Source organism: Oncorhynchus mykiss, chromosome 23, assembly GCF_057628025.1.
Source record: "Oncorhynchus mykiss isolate SJ-2025 chromosome 23, ASM5762802v1, whole genome shotgun sequence".
Classification (NCBI taxonomy): domain Eukaryota; kingdom Metazoa; phylum Chordata; class Actinopteri; order Salmoniformes; family Salmonidae; genus Oncorhynchus; species Oncorhynchus mykiss.
The window spans coordinates 40,526,228-40,549,695 of NC_143044.1; the positions used below are offsets into that span (position 1 = coordinate 40,526,228).

The 23,468-nt window shown below is 43.5% G+C and overlaps 2 protein-coding genes across 5 annotated transcripts; one reads left to right on the top strand and one right to left on the bottom strand.

Annotated features, from left to right (window-relative positions):
- The first annotated feature begins 681 nt into the window (after positions 1-681).
- tepsin (TEPSIN adaptor related protein complex 4 accessory protein) lies at positions 682-17,561 on the top strand. 3 transcript variants are annotated; one of them, XM_021581272.3, is made up of 14 exons: positions 682-790; positions 2,673-2,771; positions 3,163-3,235; positions 3,381-3,472; positions 3,665-3,758; positions 3,882-3,949; positions 4,037-4,118; positions 4,439-4,510; positions 4,622-4,810; positions 4,959-5,148; positions 5,253-5,366; positions 5,494-5,572; positions 5,689-5,823; positions 8,002-9,567. In XM_021581272.3, the coding sequence occupies exons 2-14, from the start codon at positions 2,733-2,735 to the stop codon at positions 8,701-8,703; spliced, it is 1,929 nt and encodes a 642-aa protein (XP_021436947.3). In that variant the 5' UTR covers positions 682-790; positions 2,673-2,732; the 3' UTR covers positions 8,704-9,567. The 3 variants fall into 3 exon arrangements, with proteins under 3 accessions (XP_021436947.3, XP_090073604.1, XP_021436948.2); XM_090217478.1 differs by lacking the exon at positions 8,002-9,567 and adding an exon at positions 16,990-17,561 and having other exon boundaries at positions 697-790; XM_021581273.3 differs by having other exon boundaries at positions 699-790; positions 7,245-9,567.
- Positions 10,861-22,408, bottom strand: LOC110502930 (uncharacterized). 2 transcript variants are annotated; one of them, XM_021581279.3, is made up of 10 exons: positions 22,177-22,408; positions 21,729-21,799; positions 19,294-19,958; positions 15,603-15,648; positions 13,123-13,193; positions 12,684-12,781; positions 12,502-12,570; positions 12,213-12,329; positions 12,024-12,098; positions 10,861-11,270 (listed from the first exon to the last, which is right to left on the bottom strand). In XM_021581279.3, exons 2-10 carry the CDS (start codon positions 21,758-21,760, stop codon positions 11,124-11,126), a joined length of 1,320 nt encoding a protein of 439 aa, XP_021436954.3. In that variant the 5' UTR covers positions 21,761-21,799; positions 22,177-22,408; the 3' UTR covers positions 10,861-11,123. The 2 variants fall into 2 exon arrangements, with proteins under 2 accessions (XP_021436954.3, XP_090073605.1); XM_090217479.1 differs by lacking the exons at positions 12,024-12,098; positions 12,213-12,329; positions 12,502-12,570; positions 12,684-12,781; positions 13,123-13,193.
- Between the last annotated feature and the right edge of the window lie 1,060 nt (positions 22,409-23,468).

Consider the following 23,468-nt stretch of genomic DNA (forward strand, 5'->3'; position numbering starts at 1 on the left):
AAGTGTTGTCCAAACACTGTCCTGGCATTACCCCTGGAACCAATTTTAAACAGGTGAGACAAGAAGTCTTGCAGCACCTGCCAGCACATTACTGTAACAGTACTATATGATGTTCATGGAACATGGAGGGGACATTGGGTCCATTGCCTGGTTGTGTTGAATATACAACATGGGGGGGGGGGCATTGGGTTCATTGCCTGGTTATGTTGAAGATACAACATGGGGGGGACATTGGGTCCATTGCCTGGTTATGTTGAAGATACAACATGGGGGGGACATTGGGTCCATTGCCTGGTTGTGTTGAAGATACAACATGGGGGGGGGGGGGGACATTGGGTCCATTGCCTGGTTGTGTTGAAGATACAACATGGGGGGGACATTGGGTCCATTGCCTGGTTATGTTGAAGATACAACATGGAGGGGACATTGGGTCCATTGCCTGGTTATGTTGAAGATACAACATGGGGGGGGGGGGGGCATTGGGTCCATTGCCTGGTTATGTTGAAGATACAACATGGAGGGGACATTGGGTCCATTGCCTGGTTGTGTTGAAGATACTTCTTGGCCTGCAAGACAATTTGATGATAAAGTAAATTGATACATCAAAAACAGACAATTTGATCAAATGTACAATGAAACCCCTGTAATATGCCACTCACAGCTGTAACAAAGCAATCCTTCAGAGCATCAAACTAACACACAGGTCCTTTCTCAGCTCCTGTCTGCCTGTGGTGGAAGTAGTCACACACTTCCCATAAACTGCAGCCTGAGGAGAACAAGATATTCAGAAGTAAGTATTTTGATAAGATTTTAGAGGATGACTTCACTGGTTAGAATAGATAAATCTATGGTCCAAGTCATTTCTAGTCCACACTCAGTTTCCTCTTGATTATTCCCTAAGAGTCCCCATAGCAACATCGGGGGCCACTGGCACCATGCATAACAATTGAAGCCAAATTCCTTGGCAGGCAATTCCTGTCCTTCTGAGTTCTCCCACTTACATACAGTACATCACCAAAAGTATGTGGACACCCCTTCAAATGAGTGGATTCGGCTATTTCAGCCCCACCCGCTGCTGACAGGTGTAATCGAGCACACAGCCATGCAATCTCCATGGACAGAAATTGGCAGTAGAATGGCCCGTACTGAAGAGCTCAGTGACTTTCAATGTGGCACCGTCGTAGGATGCCACCTTTCCAACAAGCCAGTTAGTCAAATTTCTGCCCTGCTAGAACTGCCCTGGTCAACAGTAAGTGCTATTGTGAAGTGGCAATGTCTAGGAGCAACAACGGCTCAACCGCAAATCGGTAGGCCACACAAGCTCAAAGAACGGGACCGCTGTCCCGGTTGCAACACTCACTACCGAGTTCAAAACTGCCTCTGGAAGCAATGTCAACACAATAACTGTTCGTCAGGAGCTTCATGAAATGGGTTTCCATGGCCGAGCAGCCACACACAAGCCTTAGATCACCAAGCGCAATGCCAAGCGTCGGCTGGAGTGGTGTAAAGCTCACCACAATTGGAAACGCGCTCTCTGGAGTGATGAATCACGCTTCACCATCTGGCAGTCCGACTGATGAATCTGGGTTTGGCGGATGCAAGGAGAACGCTACTTGCCTGAAGGCATATTGCAGAGGAATAGCGGTCTGGGGCTGTTTATCATGGTTTGTGCTAGGCTCCTTAGTTCCAGTGAAGGGAAATCTTAACACTACAGTATACAAATTACATTCTAGATGAAGCTGTTCCCCTAACTGTTGCCACAAAGTTGGAAGAAGGCCCTTTCCTGTTTCAGCATGACAATGCCCCCGTGCACAAAGCGAGGTCCATACAGAAATGGTTTGTTGAGATCGGTGTGGAAGAACTTGACTGGACTGCGCAGAGCCCTGACCTCAACCCTTTCGAACACCTTTGGGATGAATTGAAATGCTGACTGTGAGCCAGGCCTAATCGCCTAACATCAATGCCCAACCTCACTAATGCTCATGGCTGACTGGAAGCAAGTCCCTGCAGCAATGTTTCAACATCTAGTGGAAAGTTGTTGTAGCAGCAAAGGGGGGTGACCAACTCCATATTAATGTCCATGATTTTGGAATGAGATGTTCGAAGAGCAGGTGTCTACATACTTTTGGTCATGTAGCGTATGATGACCACTGAGGTATAGATGCTTTTGGATTATGAATGGCTACAGTGCCCATATTTGTTAGGTAGCTAACAAGTAGCTACATACGCACCCCACCAGTACACTGGGGAAACAGCTCTGGAAACCATCTCATCCTCTCTCGACTGCGAGTCCACACGTTTGATAAATAGGTGGACACTTGATCAATAGTCTTTGACGATGGAAAAAAAAACGACGAATACAATCAATTGAATAACGATCTAATGCCTCTGCATAAGCTCTTGTACAATATTAAGTAAGTATCATAGAAATAGATGGCACTCGTAGGAAAATATCACTCAAACCATTTGATGACATAGTCCATGGACAGCGCCATGTTGTTGACCCTGAATCAGGAAATTACATGCATGCAATCTACGAACGTGATTTGTTAGGGCAATATGGATTATGGACTTTTTGATTTGCCAATGGTTACCCTTACGCAAAAGCATTGGACCAATGGTATCGTATGAGTACTACCCATAGTTGTTTGATTGGCTACCTGTCATTGTAGACCCCGCCTTCGTTGTCTGTCCCGAGGAAGAGATGTGTAGCCTCCAGTTATTGCAAAATCATGGCAACATTCATGGAACGACTATCTTTCCTTCAGAAAGTAGGTGTTATTTTCCTATATAAACACTTGCAAATAACATTTTGATATAATGCGTATATGTCATTTTATGGGGGAACAGTACATTGTTTTGTAAATCCCATTACGCCCACTGTTTACTGTACCACAGCAACCTAGTTAGCTAACGTTAGCATGCTAGCACATGAAATGATATCACACTCCCAGGACAGAAATCGTCTGTCATGATCAGACGTATATAAGACTTTAACGCTATTGTCAATTGGTATGATTTCTCCCCACAGTGTATTACGCTGGACCCACCACCCTGTGCTTTTCGCTATAAACCCAAACATAAAATGACAAATCCTAGCTAAATGGTCTATTCTGGTGTTCATCTGTTGGCCAATCCATGCATGATCTCTTACCCTCTCAGGTTCCCACTCTGATGAAAGCAACAGCAGATGACGAAAAGCCCTGTCCTGGCTACCTCTTTGAAGACATCGGAAGTATCCTTTTATCCACATCACCTCCCACTGTGTGCTGATACAGTACTGTGTTCTGATATTAAAGATCATGTAGTGAGATACTATTCTTTTCAATGTCAACCAAAAGACAGTACAGTTTGTATCCTTTACCCTCCTGGTGCTGCAGAAATCTCCCAGGAGTCCACTGGGTGTGGTCAGTGCCTGTTGGAGTACCTGTTGGAGAGGCTGCAGGTAGAATCCTGCCATGTCAAAATAAAGGTGAGCTCAGCTAGCCAGGTTACCAGGCTTTCAGCTGCATTAAGAGGCCCCCAAACACTGAATTTGACCTTGATTTGTTAACTGAGGCTGAAGAGGAATCATGTAGAAGAATGCATCTTCACCATATATCATATCAGCTATTCATCTGTTCCTCCTGTGCCTCTTCCCTTTCCATCGTTTCTGTCCTTCCAGGTTCTGAAGATCTTCGTCCATCTCTGTGGTCACGGATCACCTCACTTTCTGACGGAACTCAGACGGAACTCCACCTTCATCCAGCAGGCCTCAGGTGAGATGATGATGTGGCCACTAATGCATCTCAGTGTCTCCATTTCATCCTTCTCTTTATGACAGTAGGGTTTCGGAGAGCTATGAGTGTTATACTGAATCTGTGTGTTATGCTGAATATCAGTTTACAGTGGTCCTCTTGACCCCATCCATGGCACCGCTATGTACCAGAAAGTGAGGGCCACGGCACAGGTGAGCCAAAACAATGTCGAAAACAATTACTATCCCCCAATGCGTCTTTTTGAAAGTCACAAACTCTCTGTCTTTATCGGTCTTCAGGAATTAGCCAGGTTACTCTTCACAGAGACAGTCTCTCACCAGAGCAGCACGTCTCCATGCAAACTAGCCATGGCCAACATGGGTGAGTACATTGTGTTGTTATTGCATGTGTATCTCTCTTATTAGTTAACAAACAATCTCTGACCTAATACTGCTACTAATGACAGACATCTGGCTACTGAATGAATGGATGTGACCTCAATTACAATCAAGTTAAACCAATCCTTGGGAGATTGATTGAGATATTGAGGAAGAGAAAAGGAGGGAGGGTGGAGAAGAAGAAAGAAGCAGGGAGGAGTGAGGAAGAGACAGGTGGAAAAGAGGGAGTGGATGGGAAGAGTGGGGAAAGGCAGGCACACAAGTACAATGGTTGTCTTTTATCGTTGAGGTCTTTTGTTCCAGGGATGGGGTCAGAGTCTGCCCACGGATCCAGAATGCAGGGGTTTGGCTACAGCCCAGGGAAGAACACAACAAGTAGGTGGCAGCAACAAGGCCACCATTTTTGTTTCATGTGGCTCAGTGGACCTGTTTGAATAGATTTTAAATACACTCAGTCAAATCCATATCACGTCCTGTTTCCGGCAGGCGGTGAGACCCTGATGGACAAGATCCGCAAGGCTACTGAGTTTGTGGCCAGTGCCGTCCTGCCCCCGATGGAACACCAGGGTATCCGACTCCATGACAACCACTACCGGGCGGTGGTGGCGCCTTCGGGCCCCGTAGAGGTGGCAGTGCCAGCATGTGCCTACACTGTGCCTCCTCACAGACCCAAAGGTGTTTTTAAATCAGCTGTTATATTGATTAGATCGTTAGGCTTTTATTACATAGTTGTTACATATGTTTGACAGGACTGAAAGCCTTCTTCGCCTGTACTTCTCTCAAAATCCTGGCCTGTTCCCTCTCTCTCTTCCCCTACTCTTAGTTTCCCAGCGGTGTCCAGGGCAGGTGGGTGGGGGCTGGGAGGAGATTGACAGCAGCCATAGCTCCTCCCACAACTCCTGTCAGGAGACCGCAGACCATTGCCAGGTCTCGGGGGGCGGTAGCAGCAATTCGGGTGGCACCGGGAGCCAATCGGGAGCCAGTAGGGAGAGCTCCGGAGACCTATCAGAACGGTGGAAATATTACATGATATAAAAAGTCTTTACCAGCAAAATACTAAATGAGTCAACCATGCTGAGTCTCCCTCTCTCTCCCTCCATCCACCTTTCTCTGTCAGGGTGGAGGCTATGCAGTTAGGGGACTGTGGGCAGGAGATGGCGCTGATCAGAAGGATGACTGAGGGCTCCAAGGTCTTCCTGTCCAGAGAGGAGAACCAGCACTTCATCAAGGAGTCAGTACAGACCAATAGGTTGCATGTTATTAGAGCATTGGCTTCGACCTTTGTTCCAGTCTGCCTTCACCTTGATTTTTGTCCAGTGTTTTTTGGGATGTTTTAATTCCCTCCCATCTGTCGCCAGGTGTTCCACTCTGAACTGTGAGGTGGTGGTGGAGCTGCTCTCTCGCAGACTGCAGGACCCGTCACAGACTGCCCAGATGGTAGAGTCAATATACATGTGTCTTGAATGTGCTGCTATTTTGACCAGGTTTCTCTTGAAAAATAAACATCAAATTTCAAATATGTGTGAATGTGCTGCTTCCCTCCTTCCCACCAGAGGGCGCTGTGTGCTGTGGCCTGTCTCATGACGTCTGATCTGCTGTCTCTGGAGCAAATCTTCGGGGTGACCCAGAGGAGGCTGGTCCAGCTGAGTGAGGGACCTCCAGGGCCTGTAGCCAACAAGACCATCAAGGTAACACATAGTCTAGTTATTACCTTTTAAAGCTGCAATATGTAACTTTTTGGGCGACCAAACCAAATTCAAATAGAAATGAGTTATAGATATTTCATTCCCATTGAAAGCAAGTCTACGAAGCGGTAAATCTGTTCTGTGTGCTATTTCTATGCTTTCCGTTCTTGCGTCTTTTTTACTTTTGGTTTCACACCTGCTCGTCGTACATCTTATTCCAAAACGATGGGCATTAATATGGAGTTGGTCTCCCCCCTTTGCTGCTATAACATCCTCCGTTCTTCTGAGAAGGGGCGGCAGGGTAGCCTAGTGGTTAGAGCGTTGGACTAGTAACTGGAAGGTTGCAAGTTCAAATCCCCGAGCAGTTGATCTGTCGTTCTGCCCCTGAACTGGCAGTTAACCCACTGTTCCGAGGCCGTCATTGAAAATAAGAATTTGTTCTTAACTGACTTGCCTAAATAAAGGTAAAAAATAAATAAAAAGAAGGCTTTCCACAAAATATTGCAACATTGCTGGAACAAGGGGCCTAGACCGAACCATGAAAAACAGCCCCAGACCATTATTCCTCCTCCACCAAACTTTACAGTTGGCACTATGCATTCGGGCAGGTAGCATTCTCCTGGCATCCGCCAAACCCAGATTCATCTGTCGGACTGCCAGTGTGATTCATCACTCCAGAGAATGTGTTTCCACTGCTCCAGAGTCCAATGGCGGCGAGCTTTACACCATTCTAGCCCACGCTTGTCATTGCGCATGGTGGTCTTAGGCTTGTGTGAAGCTCCTGACGAACTTTTGCTTCCAGAGGCAGTTTTGAACTCAGTGTGAGTGTTGCAACCGAGGACAGGCGACTTTTAACGCTTCAGCACTCGGTGGTTCCGTTCTTTGAGCTTGTGTGGCCTACCACTTTGCGGCTGAGCCATTGTTGCTCCTAGACGTTTCCACTTCACAATAACAGCACTTACAGTTGACCGGAGCAGTTCTAGCAGGGCAGAAATTTGACGAACTGACTTGTTGAAAAGGTGCCACATTGAAAGCTCTTTAGTAAGGCCATTCTACTGACAATGTTTGTCTATGGAGATTGCCTGGCTTCGTGCTCGGTTTTATACACATTTCAGCAACGGGTGTGGCTGAAATAGCCAAATCCACTCATTTGAAGGGGTGTCCTCATACTTTTGGTGATGTACTGTATGTAAGTGGGAGAACTCGGAAGGACAGGAATTGCCTGCCAAGGAATTAGGCTTCAATTGTTATGCATGGTGCCATTGGCCCCCGATGTTGCTATGGGGACTCTTAGGGAATAATCAAGAGGAAACTGAGTGTGGACTAGAAATTACTTGGACCATAGATTCATCTATTCTAACCAGTGAAGTCATCCTCTAAAATCTTATCAAAATACTTACTTCTGAATATCTTGTTCTCCTCAGGCTGCAGTTTATGGGAAGTGTGTGACTGCTTCCACCACAGGCAGACAGGAGCTGAGAAAGGACCTGTGTGTTAGTTTGATGCTCTGAAGGCTTGCCGTGCGGTAGCAGAGAAAAAAGTATATAACTTGGGTGACTGGAGTCTTTGACAATTTTATGGGCTTTCCTCTGACACCACCTATTGTATAGGTCCTGGATGGCAGGAAGCTTGGCCCCAGTGATGTACTGGGCCATTCGCACTACCCTCTGTAGAGCCTTAAAGGTCAGATGCCGAGCAGTTGCCATACCAGGCAGTGATGCAACCGGTCAGGATGCTCTCGATGGTGCAGCTGTAGAACCTTTTGAAGACCTTGGGGCCCATGCCAAATCTTTTCATTCTTCTGAGGGGGAAAAGGTGTTGTCGTGACCTCTTCACGACTGTCTTGGTGTGTTTGGACCATGATAGTTCATTGCTGATGTGGACACCAAGGAACTTGAAACTCTCAACCTGCTCACAGCAGCTTACATGGAACAATGATTCTCTACACTATATTGCTTGTTTTGTCACAAACTGAAATGAAGCGAACTATTAGAATTTTAGCAACCAGGGAATGGCAGGGTGATTTCTGCATATCAAACTTTTAATAATAAGTAAACACCAGAGAGGCAGAGTGTGATGATCCTGGGTGTTATAATCGAAGACGATGATCTACGATGGTTGACTCTTGGTATATACACTATGTCGTTTTGCATTGTAAAAAAGGATGGTTTTGCCTTCCAGATCCTTCGTCAGTTTAAGGCTCTGATGGGCGGGCCAATCATTGGTGCCGGATGTGATGCAGCAGCAGCCAATGGTGTTCCTCTATCCTCCTCGGACCAGCCCCCCACTCCCACAAGTCCCGCACTGCTACTGCCAACACGCCCAGGTGACATCACAGTCTTTAACTATCACAGAGGGAGAGACCCTGGGACTGAGCAGTCACCTGGGGGGCAAGCTCAACCCCCTCCCCTGCCTGACCTGGGCTGGGCCCAAAAGGGTACATCTGAGAGGTTACTAAATCTCAACCTTGATGATGAGAGAGGGTCTGCTAATCAGGATGAAGAGTTCATGGACAGTCAGATTGGGTTTAGGACTGGTGAGACCCAGCTCACCTCAAATGTTACAGTTAAAGACTCAGAGCTCCAGACAGAGAGGGACCCATTCCGAGTCACAGACCCCCAGATCGAGCAGCCCTGTGGGGGTAGACTCTCTTTGTTCAGTGGCATGGAGCTGGTGGCCAGAGGGACATCTGTGTGTCCATCAACCCTTACAGAGAGGAATGGAGATCTGCAGCTTCAGGTGGAAAAGAGAGACGGGAGGGAGTGTCTGAGTGTTACCCCTACAAACACACCGCTACTCTGTGTCGATGACAGCGATACAACGCCTACGTACAACCTCACGTCCACCAGCAGCCAATCAGCCTTCTCTTTCCTTAACCTCTGATCTCCAACACAGAACAGGAATGTTTAGGATCATGCTGGCACCATAGGCATCTCTGCTCTGAAAACATGACTACAATTTGTCAGGGGTGCCCAGCTCCCAGTCCTGAAGGTATGCAATGTTTGCTGTGAATCGTAATATTAATTTAATTTCCATAATCCCCAGAGGTAAAAACTCTACACAGTATGCCTGGAGTATGTTCAGTTTGCAGAGTTATGTTTAACAAATGAGGTAATTTTCACGAGCTAGTTAATGGTTACTTTGACTCAGGATTTTGCACTACAATGATTTTATGTTAGAGTAATCCACTTGGACACACACTGATTGAATCAACATTGCTTCCACGTCATTTCAATGAAATGACGTTGAGCCAACGTGGAATAGATGTTGAATTGACATCTGTGCCCAGTGGGATGTGTCTTCCGCTCTTCTCTGGCACTAGGTGCCCTTCTTACTACCTTAAATATAAACATTGAGTGTTATTTCACAAGTGTGTTTTATTTCTACTCTTGATTCACATTCAGTAGGAATGGGACTGGTTGTAGATTGCATGGACGATTTGCCAAAACCTCAGTGAAATATAATGAAGTAATGTTTGAACAAGGAGTTGTCCTTCTCTATGTCCTGTCTGTTGGTCAGAGCGCTACAGTATACGACAGATTGAAAGCATATTGGTACATTCAGTGGTGATACTGTGTCTATTTCAACTAAAGCCATGCTGTTGCACCACTGTGTGACTAGAATAAAACCTGCTGTATTTTTGTTGCAGCACTAAGTAGAAGAAAGGCCTTTCATGGTGGGCCATTACATAACATTAGCAGCACCCCGCCCTACAGGCGTTAAATAAATGAATCTGATTCACTGCAATTCCTCCCTTGTCAGAAATGTGTTATCTGTTCAGTAGTTTTTTGGTCTCTGGATATGCCACTAGGGCTGCGTTTACACAGGCAGCCCGATTCTGATCCTTTTTCACTAATTGGTCTTTTGAGCAATCACGTCAGCTCTGAAAATATCAGATTTGAGCTGCCTGTATAAACACAGCCTAATATTCAACTCCCCATGGGACCATGGCACTGCAATGTTTTGAATCAAATGTCCCCCTCTCCAGTGTGGGCTGACTAATCTACCAGCTCACATTTGTTGCATGTGTTTTAAATTTGATTGAAAACATTGGGGTAGGGAAAAGTCAGATCATAGAAGTTAGGTAATCTAGTAGGTCTTTCAGTCAGCAGGGAGTTGTCTCATATGTGGTTCAGCTTTGCTATGTGCCCGGAGGGGCCCCATGTTAGAACAAAAACACATTCCTGCACTACAAGAACAACAGGTATGTCACTATGGAAAAGTGCCCATGGGACATCACAACTCTGACATCACCTCATTGAAGATTACATTTAAAAGGTTTAGGGTCGGGATGTCCCAAGGATAACATATAGCATTAACCATGTCACTATAGGGCAGGGGGTGTCAAACTCCGTGGAGGTCCGAGTGTCTGCTGGTCTGTTACTTCCTTTCAATTATTGTCAAACGAAGACTTAGGACCTCCCCTCACCTGGTTGTCAAACTAATCAATTAAGACCTAGATAACCAGGTGAGGGGAGGTCCTAACTAATCAATTACAAGGGAGGAGTGAAAACCCACAGACATTGAAGTCTCTGGAATGAGTTTGACACCTGTGATAGTGCACCATTTCAGATGCAGATATTCTTTGCCGATGGACCGACCTGTCAAAATTGTCTGTCTATGTACTCAATCACTGCCCAGCGGGGTCTGAGTCACTATACCTGGAGTCCAACACCGAGTCCTTTATACTTGAGTCCCAAGTCACTTGGCAGTGCTAAAAGCTGCGGTCCAACAATCTTTAAAGTAATTCTTCATCAGGTAGAAAGCTAAGTAAGGCTAGACTGCTAGTACAGTAACTATGTAACATTTGCTGTTGTAGCTAGCATGTTGAATCATGCAAGAGAGAGAGAGACTGAAAGTCATCACTGGTCGAGTCATGAAAGTCGTGATTTAAGTCCTAGTTAAAATGCCTCCGTTTAAAAGAGTATTTCCATAAGGGAAAACATTTATTTAGTAAAACAATGTTCTATTTATTCACTCATCTTCGATGCATGTCATAGTAGTTTTTATAGGGAGCAAACCAACTGAAATAAGACAGGGTAAATATCAATCAAATCCAATTTATTGCAACCTCCCTGGGCAGAATACTGCAACAGATGTTCCCAAAAGACAAGAGTATTCAGAGGTTGTTGATTATGTGCTACACAACTTAAAGAGTCACTCAGCCATAGCTATGGAAACACAAATTCCCTAGAATAACACTAGTGCCTTCACCCCAAAAAAGGCTGGGATTAGGACCCAGTCCTGATGGAAAAACAGCATGACTGGACTTCACTGTAAAGTAAACCCAACAGGCTGTGGTTCTAGAGGGGGGTGGAGACGATGGTGGGTAGCTCCCCAACAGGCGGAGGGTTGTACTTCTCCACTCTCATCAGTCGACGTAGGATGTCGTCTCTGTCCTTTGGCCAGGTGTAGACTAGAGTGTTCTGGAGCCAGGCAGGAACATGGCACTGAGACAGAAAGAAGACCTGTTTATACCTGGTTCTAACATGCATCCTTTGTCCTGATCTTGTCCACATTCTGATTGTGCCCACATTTTTAGATAGGTGTAGACGATTAAAAGAAGCACCTGATTGTGATCAGATCTTCCTGCCCACCTCTGGAGGTAGTCAGGCACGCATTGTGTCTGGATATTGTACAAGTGTAAACAGATCTGAACAGTGAAACCATTTAAATCATAATTTCCCACCCTCTAATACCATTGACGTGTGGCATCAATGTGTCTTAAAATAAATCATACATATTCATTTGAAACAATATCTGTCATATCATTTGCATACAGGGAGGGACCAGGAAATCTGGTCACAATGCAGACACAGTGGACAGAAAATACACATATTAATAGCACGTGTGGACACATCTGAAAAAGTGGGTACAATTGTTTTGCTGAGGGGGGGGGACAGATCATATTAATAGCTGGAATGGAGTAAATGGAATGCTATCAAACACATAGAATTCATGTGTTTGATACCATTCATTCCGTTCCAGCCATTAATATCAGCCCGTCCTCCCCAATAAAGGTGCCACCAACCTCCAGTGGTGTTAGCGCAAGGCATAAATGGGCTAGAGGGGGAGAGGCTGCTAGAAAGAGGCCATTGATCTGACTGAATTCAGTAAATAAGAGCTATTGTCTTTCAGTTTCCTAGTAAAGTGTTTTAGTGCTTAAAAAAACAAAAACATTTATTTCCACATAAGTCCAATACCTTTTTAGCTCCTGGAAACAGTATGGGAATGAATCTGAAGTTCTGGCATCCATTCTGAATGAACTCATTCTGCAGCTGTAACATAGTCACACTTTCATATCCCTTTCTAGAAGTGAAGCATGAAATCGATGAAAACATTATTTTTGATAGATTATCATTAGGTTTCTTTATGGACTGCCATAAGCTCACCTGCTTATAGATATAGACTGTGTGTAACATCCTCTCGTCTTTCTCCATATGGATATTAGCCCCCGTTACGGTCTCATGATACTTGGGACTGATAACAATGATGATAAGGTAATATTTCTGAGAAGGTAAAGATAGATAGGATTAGCCCTCAGCCCAGGCCACTTCATGTTGACACACGCTAACTTGACTTCATGACTTCATTTGTGATGTAACATAGCATTGATTAAAAGGTTACGAAGCATTTCTACCATCTTGTCAAAGTCATCTGAGGTTGAATCAGCCATTTTACCTCATTGATGTATTTTTCCATGAAGTCAATGGCGCTAATACTTATGAGCTGCTGCTCAAATACATCCACCTGAAACCATACAGGAAGAGAAACAGCACTAATATACTACTATATCAGTAAATGGCAAGTGAAATTCTTTGATTCTGAACTGTAAAAAGTGATGAGGAATAAAGTAACCTTACACTAGTGTCAAAGCCGTTGTGACGCAGCAGGGAAACAAAGTTCATGGTCTCTTTAAAATGGTTGTCGCTGTCTCTCTCATAGGTGACAAAGACCTTTCCTAAAATAAACAAATAACGTGTTACTCAATAGCACTGTGTGCTGTTAAATAGCACACAGTATGGACCAACAGAAACAAGTGTGTAATCACTCGTATTTGTATAATAGCACAAACATTTGACATTTTTGTCATTTAGCAGATGCTCCTATCCAGAGCGACTTACAGTTAGTCACATTCCTCTTAAGGTAGCTAGGTGAGACAACCACATATCACAATCATAGTAAGTAAAAATGTTCCTTAATAAAGTAACTATCTGCGAAGTCAGTGCTAGTAAGAAGACAACAAATTCCATGTTGATACTATTAGCAGTTTTGGTCTACCATACTCTGTACAGCACTTACTTTGCTCCAATGACAGCTGTGTACTACTCCCAGGTCTGTCACTTTGTCTGTGTTGGGGGACAAAGCTCTCACTGTGATGGGAGAGACAAGCCAAATCATAGTGCCAGTCAAGAACTTGACAATGTAACTTACATTAAGCGTAATTTATATTGACATTTTTGTCATTTAGCAGATGCTCTTGTCCAGAGCAACTTACAGTAGTGAGTGGATTCATTTTTGTACTTTTTCCCGTACTGGTCCCCGTGGGAATCAAACCCACAACCCTGGTGTTGTAAGTGCCATTCTCTAACTGAGCCAATACTTCATTTATCTCTCGTGTGGAAATTGTCCAGGCAGTCATTGGCCTTTTATATATGAGTTCCCACTTTCTGTTTGGTTGCTTGGAACCCTTGTCTATTGGTCTGTACTAAACCATTACCTATGATATGTGTTCACCAGTGGAGGCTGGTGGGAGGTGCTATGGGAGGACAGGCTCATTGTAATGGATGGAATGGAATGTGTCTAACGTGTGGTTTCCATATGTTTGATGTGTTTGGTACCGTTCCATTAATTACATTCTTTACAATGAGCCCGTCCTCCTATAGCTCCACCCACCAGCCTCCTGTGGTGTCCACCTTATAGCTAACGCTGTGTTACGGCCTGTACTGTTTGTGTACGACTTCAGTGGCATGCAGAGTCCGGAACCGAAAACGTTATTATTAAAAGAAGCACATGCCTGTTCCAATGGAAATAGAGTATATTACATGTAATTGACATAATTAGATTGTCAGAACTCTTCTCTGTCGAAGAATTTACAGTATGCATTCCTTAAATCATCCTCTTCAAATGGCTTGATATTGTCACAGATGTCATTGTTTACACAAGACCGTTTTTAAAATGTAACCAAGGAAGTAAAACATTGAGGGGAAGTTGTAACATCAGAGCCTGTCCAACATTTCCTAATCTCCCAACACTTCTAATGCGACCTTCCCCGATGCTTCTCCCTCTTTTTCCCCTGCCCCGCTACAAAATTTCTCCCTGCAGGCAGTCACTGAGTTGGAGTTCCTAAAGGAGCTGCTTAAACTTGACCCCCCAAAAAAACATCTGGGTCAGATGGTTTAGACCTTTTCTTCTTTAAGGTTGTTGCCCCCATCATCGCCAAGCCTGTCTCTCCTTTCTGGGGAGGTTCCCTTTGCTTAGAAGGCAGCGATCAAGCTGATCCTAGCTGTCATGGATGTGTCACTGCAACCTTAAAAAGGTCCTCAATGATGTCACCATTGCCCTTGATTCTAAGCAATATTGTGTGGCTATTTTTATTGACTTGGCCAAAGCTTTTGATACGGTAGACCATTTCATTCTTGTGGGCCGGCTAAGGAGCATTGGTGTCTCTGAGGGGTCTTTGGCCTGGTTTGCTAACTACCTCGCTCAAAGAGTGCAGTGTATAAAGTCAGAAAATCTGCTGTCTCAGCCACTGCCTGTCACCAAGGCTCGATCCTAGGCCCCACGCCCTTCTCAATTTACATCAACAACATAGCTCAGGCAGTAGGAAGCTCTCTCATCCATTTATGCACAGATGATAGTTTTATACTTAGCTGGCCCTTCTCTGGATGTTGTGTTAAACGCTCTACAACAAAGCTTTCTTAAGTGTCCAACAAGCTTTCTCTGCCCTTAACCTTGTTCTGAACACCTCCAAAACAAAGGTCTTGTGGTTTAGTAAGAAGAATGCCCCTCTTTCCACAGGTGTTATTACTACCTCTAAAGGTTTAGAGCTTGAGATAGTCACCTCAAACAAGTACTTGGGAGTATGGCTAGATGGTGCACTGTACTTCTCTCAGCACATATCAAAGCTGCAGGCTAAAGTTAAATCTCTTTCACTTCAGCTACAAAACTAACCCTGATTCAGATGACCATCCTACCCATACTAGATTACGGAGACATAATTTATAGATCGGCAGGTAAGGGTGCTCTCGAGCGGCTAGATGTTCTTTACCTTTCGACCATCAGATTTGCCACCTTTGCTCCTTGTAGGATACATAACTGCACTATAAACTCCTCTGGAAAATTGTCATCTCTGTATACCTGTCGCAAGACCCACTGGTTGATGCTTATTTATAAAACCCGCTTAGGCCTCACTCCCCCCTACCTGAGTTGGGTAGATTGAGTTTGATTGAGTTTCTCAATCTCTTCATTCAAAGACTCAATCATGGACACTGACAGTTGTGGCTGCTTTGTGTGATGTATTGTCGTCTCTACCTTCTTGCCTTTTGTGCTGTTGTCTGTGCCCAATAATATTTGTACCATGTTTTGTGCTGCTACCATGTTTTTTTTATGTTGTGTTGCTATCATGCTGTGTAGTCATGTGTTGCTGCCTTGCTATATTTATATTGTATTCGTTGTATTTATTCTTTATTTTTAATCCCAGGCCCCCGTCCCTGCAGGAGGCCTTTTGGTAGGCCTTCATTGTAGAAAAATGTAAAGGATGGGTTAGTTCGACAACTCACCTTTGAGTGGTGCCAGCTGCATCTTGATGTCTGCAGTGGTCCGGACCTGATATGACACCAATATATTTATTTTAAAAAATAGTACCAGTCAAAAGTTTGGACACACCTACTCATTCAAGGGTTTTTACATTGTAGAATAATAGTGAAGACAAACTATGAAATAACACATCACAATATATTTTATATCTGACATTCTTCAAAGCAGCCTCCCTTTGCCTTGATGACAGCTTTGCATTCTCTCAATAAGCTTCATGAGGTAGTCACCTGGAATGCATTTCAGTTAACAGGTGTGCCTTGTTAAAAGTTAATTTGTGGAATTTCTTTGCTTCTTAATACGTTTGAGCCAATCAGTTGTGTTGTGACATGGTATGGGTTGTATACAGAAGATAAACTTTGATTTGATTTATTTGTCATGTGCGCCGAATACAACATGTTTCTTCACCTTACAGTGAAATGCTTACTTACAGGCTCTGACCAATAGTGCGGAGAAAAAAAAGTATGTCTGTGTGTTGGTAAATAAATAAAACAACAATAAAAAGACATTTGAAAATAAGAGTAGCAAGGCTATATACAGACAGCGGTTAGTTAGGCTTATTGAGGTAGTATGTACATGAATGTATTGTTAAAGTGACTATGCATAAGATAAACAGAGATTAGCAGCAGCGCAAAAGATAGCCCTATTTGGTAAAAACCAAGTCCATTTATGGCATGAACAGCTGAATGAAGCAAAGAGAAACAACAGTCCATCATTAGTTTAAGACATGATGGTCAGTCAATCAGGAAAAGTTCAAGAACTTTGAAAGTATCTTCAAGTGCAGTCGCAAAAAACATCAAGCGCTATGATGAAACTGGCTCTCATGAGGAACCCCACAGGAAAGGAAGACCCAGAGTTACCTCTGCTCAGAGGATAAGTTCATTAGTTACCAGCCTTAGAAATTGCATTCCAAAAAACAATGCTTCAGAGTTTAAAGTTACAGACATCCACATCAACTGTTCAGGGAAGACGGCCTAAAATCAGGACTTCATGGTCGAATTGCTGCAAAGAAACCACTACCACAGGACACCAATAATAAGAAGAGACTTGCTTGTGCCAAGAAACATGAGCAATGGACAATAGACTGTCCATTCCTTTGGTCTGATGAGTCCACATTTTTGGTTCCAACTGCCGTGTCTTTGTGAGTAGATGAGTAGATGATCTCCGCATGTGTGGTTCCCACCATGAAGCATGGAGAAGGAAGTGGTGTGATGGTGCTTTGCTGGTGAGACTGTCTGTGATTGATTTAGAATTCAAGGCACACTTCACCAGCATGGCTACCACAGCATTCTGCAGCGATACGCCATACCATCTGGTTTGCGCTTATTGAGACTATCATTTGTTTTTCAACAGGACAGTGACTCAAAACACACCTCCAGGCTGTGTAAGGGCTATTTGACCAAGGAGAGTGATGGAGTTTTGCATCAGATGACCTGGCCTCCACCGCAGAGTGAAGGAAAAGCCACCAACAAGTGCTCAGCATATGTGGGAACTCCTTCAAAGCTGTTGGAAAAGCATTCCAGGTGAAGTTGGTTGAGAGAATGCTATGAGTGTTGCAAAGCTGTCATCAAGGCAAAGGGTGGCAACTTTGAACAATCTAAAATATATTTTGATTTGATTAACACTTTTTTGGTTACTACATGATTCCATATGTGTTATTTCACAGTTTTGATGTCTTCTATTATTCTACAATGTAGAAAATAGTAAATAATAAAGATATTATTGTTGCTCCTTAATAATTTGTTATATTTAAAAACAAATTCTCTCCTTAAAACTGCATTGTTGGTTAAGGTCTTCTAAGTAAGCATTTCACTATAATGTTGTATTCGGCGCATGTGACAAATACAATTTCATATTGACCAGTGGACACTCATCAATAGTAAAAATAAAGAAAAACCCTTGAATGAGTGGGTGTTAAAACTTTTGATTGGTACTCATTTTTTTGTAGACATAAATGCTTACACACACACACACACACACACACACACACACACACACACATAGTAACAAATACATACAAAGAGTATTATTTTAATTGTCATTAGCTAGGTTTCCATCCAATTGATGACAAACTTCCATGGGAATATTCTAAAACCCACATAAAACAATAACAGCATTTTCCCACCAGAGATGTGTTTCCATCAAATTGACTTGTTTGCGGACAAAAGGCTGTGCGTGATGACGTAGTGCACATGAAAGTAACTTTTGCGGTTCAAATCCCATGTACCGAATAAAGTACAAGTTAAATAGGTTTCCATCGCATTTTCAACTCTACTAATGGTTTTGTCACAATTTTTGGCGGGTTATATAGCGAATGTGCACACTCTGGTCTTGGCACACGCACTCTAGGCAACAACTCGCAGATACAGTGCAGGTATGGACTACATGATGAGATTATTATGGGCAAAAGAGCAAGGTTATTGTTATTTGTCAAACGGCAGGAAAGCATGGATGAGCTTGTCACCAGAAAATATTTTAAATGGAAAGGAGAATCAAGCTCATCACCAAGCACCTTCACCACCCTGTGAAGTTCATCATCATTTATTTCATCTGTAGCGGGGAGTCGTAGTGGGAAGACCACACACCATGTCAACGCATGACTCCAAGTTTACTTCGATATGTGCAAATATTGATCTAATAGCCATCATAAGGCGCCTCCATCACTATTTCTCGCATTATACATTTTTACCGACTCAAAAAGATCCCACCTTGTCTAGCGTATTTCGTTTTGTTGACATTTGGAAAGTTTACCGTCAAATGTTCTGTTTCCATCAGGCCTGTCATTACATTTTTATCTGACATGTACTTTACTCACTTAAAAAAAGGTTGGATGGGAACCTGTTTATAGACAGAATATGTTGCTGCATGCACTGTGGATGATCTAACATTTTAGGAGGTGGAAGGCCAAAATAGGAGTGCCTCTGAGGAATAGGATGCCACATATGGCCTGGGATGCTTGTGACATACACAGTGTACAAAACATTAAGAACACCTGCTCTTTCCATGACAGACTGACCAGGATAATCCAGGTGAAAACTATGATCCCTTATTAATGTCACCTGTTAAATCCACTTTAAGCAGTGGGAGACGGGTTAAAGAGGTATTTTTAAGCCTAGAGATGTGTGTCATTTAGAGGATGAATGGGCAAGACAGCAGGGTATGGTAGTAGGTGCCAGGCGCACTGGTTTGTGTCAACAACTGCAACACTGCTGTGTTTTTTTCACGCTCAACAGTTTCCTGTGTGTATCAAGAATGGCCCACCACCCAAAGGACATCCAGCCAACTTAACACAACTGTGGGACGCACTGGAGTCAACATGGGTCAGCATTCCTGTGGAATACTTTAGACACCTTGCAGCGTCCATGGCCCGACGAATTGAAGCTGTTCAGAGGGCGAAAGGGGGGGTGCAACTCAATATACTAAATATAGTTTTACATATCAAATCAAATGTATTTATATAGCCCTTCGTACATCAGCTGATATCTCAAAGTGCTGTACAGAAACCCAGCCTAAAACCCCAAACAGCAAGCAATGCAGGTGTAAAAGCACAGTGGCTAGGAAAAACTCCCTAGAAAGGCCAAAACCTAGGAAGAAACCTAGAGAGGAACCAGGCTACGTACACACCCACCCCCCTATATGACTGGAACTGGAACTCACCATAGTAGGGTGGACGGTAACTTGGCCTTGGAACGAGCTGTAGGACAGGGCCCATTCCGAGCCCCTGTGCAGGGCACTGTGCACAGCAGACCGGGCCCTGAGTTGGGTAGGGGTACGGGGGAAGGAAAGGGTAGCGGAGGGCAGCCTCTGGTGGGCAGGAGAGCAGAGAGTACGGCTGCTCCAGGCTACTGATGCTGGGGCTGTATCGCCCAGGGAGTGAGTGGTGGGATTTACCCTGGTGATGATGGCCCTCCTCTACTGGGCAACTGGCAAAGTCTGCACAGTGTGGGTATGAGTAGGATGGCAGGCTGTCTGGGTATGGCCCTCCAGTGCGTCCGTCGCTGCTGTTGGCAAAGCTGGATTTCAGCCAGGCGTACCTCTGGTGGTCCAGGGCACTCAGACACATCTCTTCCTGTCCGGGGTAGGGTGTCTGGGGGCTGTAGCCAGCACATAGTCCCTGAGGTGGCCAGTTTGGGCTGGATCTTGACGGTGATTCTTCTTGGCTGCCGTGTGGCTCTCTATTGGCCATCCTGCTCTGGCTGAGGACTTCTGGATAATTGAGTTGACTATGGGGTCTTAAGCGTATGGCACTAGATATGGATACGTCACTCATTGTCTCATCATTCTCCTCACACTGACTGTGACTGTCCAGCAGGGGAGGGAGTCTACAGAGAGTGAAGAGACAGAGCCGGCCCTAAGTTACATTTTGTTGCCCCCCCCCCATCCCTACCTTGCGGGCAAAACATTTTACTGGCTCCCCTCTTGACAGCAGAGAGAATAAAAGTTTTAGTGAGTTAATTTCCTGTAATTCTACTCATTTTGCCATGAGGCGGAGAGAAGATTTGGCAATTTATACTGTAACTCATTTCCTATATATAATTCAACACATTTTTGCCATGGGGAGGGAAGAAATATTTGCAGTTTTTAATATGATATCTGAATGACAGTGACTAACAAAATCAATGGGGGCTTCCTGGTCGGTAATATGACCATGATTACTAGAAGTTTAGATAGTCTCTCCAGCTAACTTAACAATCTAAAAAAAATGGTAGCTGACATGGGATAATTGACTGACTGTCAGTGACAGGCATAACAAGTGAAAAGCTGCTGATGCACAACCAATTTTCAAAACTGCACCTTGTGAATTCTACCATTCTAACTGGGGCCAGTTGCCCATCCCTGACCTAGAAAGTACTCCATAGTGAGATGCCAGTGAATGACAGCTCTCAAATACAGTGCCTTCAGTTAGTATTCATACCTATTGACTTATTCCACATTTTGAGTTACAGCCTGAATTCAAAATGAATTAAATTGACTGAGTCAATACTTATTATTTAGGCTTGCCATAACAAAAGGGGTTAAATATACAGAACAATATATTTTTTTAAATGCAACATAACCAATTCCAACGATTTTACTGAGTTACAGTTCGGAAATCAGTCACTTGATATAAATAAATTAGGCTCTAATCTATGGATTTCACATGACAGGGCAGGGGTGCAGTCAGTTGGGAAACAGGCCCACCCAATCAGAACTAGTTTTTCTCCACAAAAAGGCTTTATTACAGACAAAAATATGCCTCAGTTTCATCAGCTGTCCGGGTGGCTGGTCTCAGATGATCCCGCAGGTGAAGAAGCCAGATGTGGAGCTCCTGGGCTGGCATGGTTACACGTGGTCTGTGGTTGTGAGGCCGGTTGGACATACTGACAAATTCTCTAAATCGACATTGGAGGCTTATGGTAGAGAAATGAACATTAAATCATCAGGCAACGGCTCTGGTGGCCATTCCTGCAGTCAGCATGCCAATTGCACGCTCTCTCAAAACTTGAGACATCTGTGGTATTGTGTTGTGTGACAAAACTGCACATCTTAGAGTTGCCTTTTGTCCCCAGCTCAAGGTGCACCTGTGTAATGATCATGCTGTTTAATCAGCTTATGATATGCCATGTCTGTCCGGTGGATGGATCATCTTGGCAAAGGAGAAATGCTCACTCACAGGGATGTAAACAAATTTGTGCACAAAATGAGAGAAATAATATTTTTGTGTGTATGGAACATGTCTGGGATATTTTATTTCAGCTCATGAAATCAACACTTTACATGTTGTGTTTATGTTTTTGTTCAGTTTACTTATTGACTCGACATTTCAGCTTGACCTTTTTCATGAATTTGTGAAAATGACAACAAATGTAATTATACTTTCACATTATGGGCTAGTGACAAAATCTAAATTGAATACATTTTAAATTCAGTTTGTAACAACATGTGGAAAAGGTCAAGAGGCGTGAATACTTTCTGAAGGCACTGTGAGAGTTATGTGGTGATCTTTATCATCAACCGAGTAACTACCACACAACTGTTCAAAGCCACTGTAATTAATAGAAGCCATTTTGCTACAGTAAGCAACGTGTCGTGCGAGCTTGTGAGGCGATTACCTTGGAGATGCACTTTGCAGAGAGGGTAACATCGTTCACTTATTCCAAGGACACCAAAGGATTTCACAAACCTGTCATTAAAATTATTACTGAGACCCCAGCGCAAGAGTTACAGGTCAAACCACAAACAGACTCAAAACAAAAGTGTCTAGGCAACAGGTTTTACAATGCACGCTTGGATATGCAGAACAAGATCTTCAGGCTACTGGTGTATCTGGTAAGGCACAGAAATACCTACTTTTCACATCTAGTTTTGTAGCTCAGGAAAAATAATAGCTAAGAAAAAGTTTAAGTGTGAAGTGACTTCTACCTAGGAATATGCTTAGGATTGACTATGAGTATGACTGCTGCATAAATATGATTCGTTTTTTCTGATGTATTAACTTTGACCACATCAGCCTAAAACTGACACAAAACAAAGGCAGTGTAAAGGAGAAAGCGAACTTACCTTAGGAATGATTCAAGGTAGGAATGACAGGTTATGACTCTGTCATGAAAAATGCACGTTTACTTCTCTTTTTACCAAACTCTACATAACAATTTACATTCCTAACCGGATGAAATCTGTATTAAGTTCCGACGAGCGCACTGTACCTTTCGAGACAACGGACTATTCAGGAACAGCCCCGTCCGAGCTACCGAGGTAGACCTTCCTTTCTCCCAAGCCCCGCCCATCCCGCGTTGAACGTCAAATAAGAGTGTGAAACCTATTTGAGATACCAAAACAACACACAACTACATTGTAGGAGCTATTTATCATATGTTGTCTAATATCTATTTAATTCCCAATATTTGCATATGAATACAAACGATGTAGAGTTCAGTTTGCATGTCTGTAGACATACATATAAGATATTGAGGTGTAGACAGTCCATTTTAAAATCAGCACACATGCTACAAATGTGCTTTACTGCAGGGCCTGCCCATACAGCACTCTGTCATGGCTTGGATGGGCAGTCGGGGAAAAGCTGTGTTTATATGACGAAGTGTATAGAGCTTTATGTAACATTGACAAACTTGAAAGATGGATTATGAAGAAATCACGCCATTTCCTGTTGGTACAATTTTAAAAGGTCGCCTAATTTCATTTTGTTGCAAAACAAAATAAGTGCAAAGAATCTTTGTACCATCTAAACCGCTGTGAAATGTATTTTCAATAACCAAAAATATTGTATTTTCAACTTTTTGAAACTGGTGTACAAAACCGAAAGTAAAATACACAAAAACTAAATTTAAGAACGGGAAGCATAAAAATAGTGCACATAGAACAAACCTCATAGACTTGCTTTCAATGCGAAAGACAAATCTATAACTCATATATTTCTATGTGCATTTGGTCAGGCCGCCCAAAAAGTTACATATTGCAGCTTTAACATTGATGTTGAACTGTAAAGATCTTTGACTGAAGCTCATTGTGGCATTGTACTCAGCTCAACTCATAATCTGACTTGAAAGAGCTCCAGCTGGTTGCAACCTGGACTCAGTGGTAGACGTAACATAGTAAATGGATTTCCGTGACAGTCAAATTAGTATGATATGTTACGTTTGGTATTGTACATGCACTATATATACAAAGGTATGTGGACACCCCTTCAAATTAGTGGATTTGGCCATTTCAGCCACCCAGCCATGCAATCTCCATAAACAAACATTGGCAGTAGAATGGCCTTACTGAAGAGCTCAGTGACTTTCAACATGGCACCGTCATAGGATGCCACCTTTCCAACAAGTCAGTTCGTC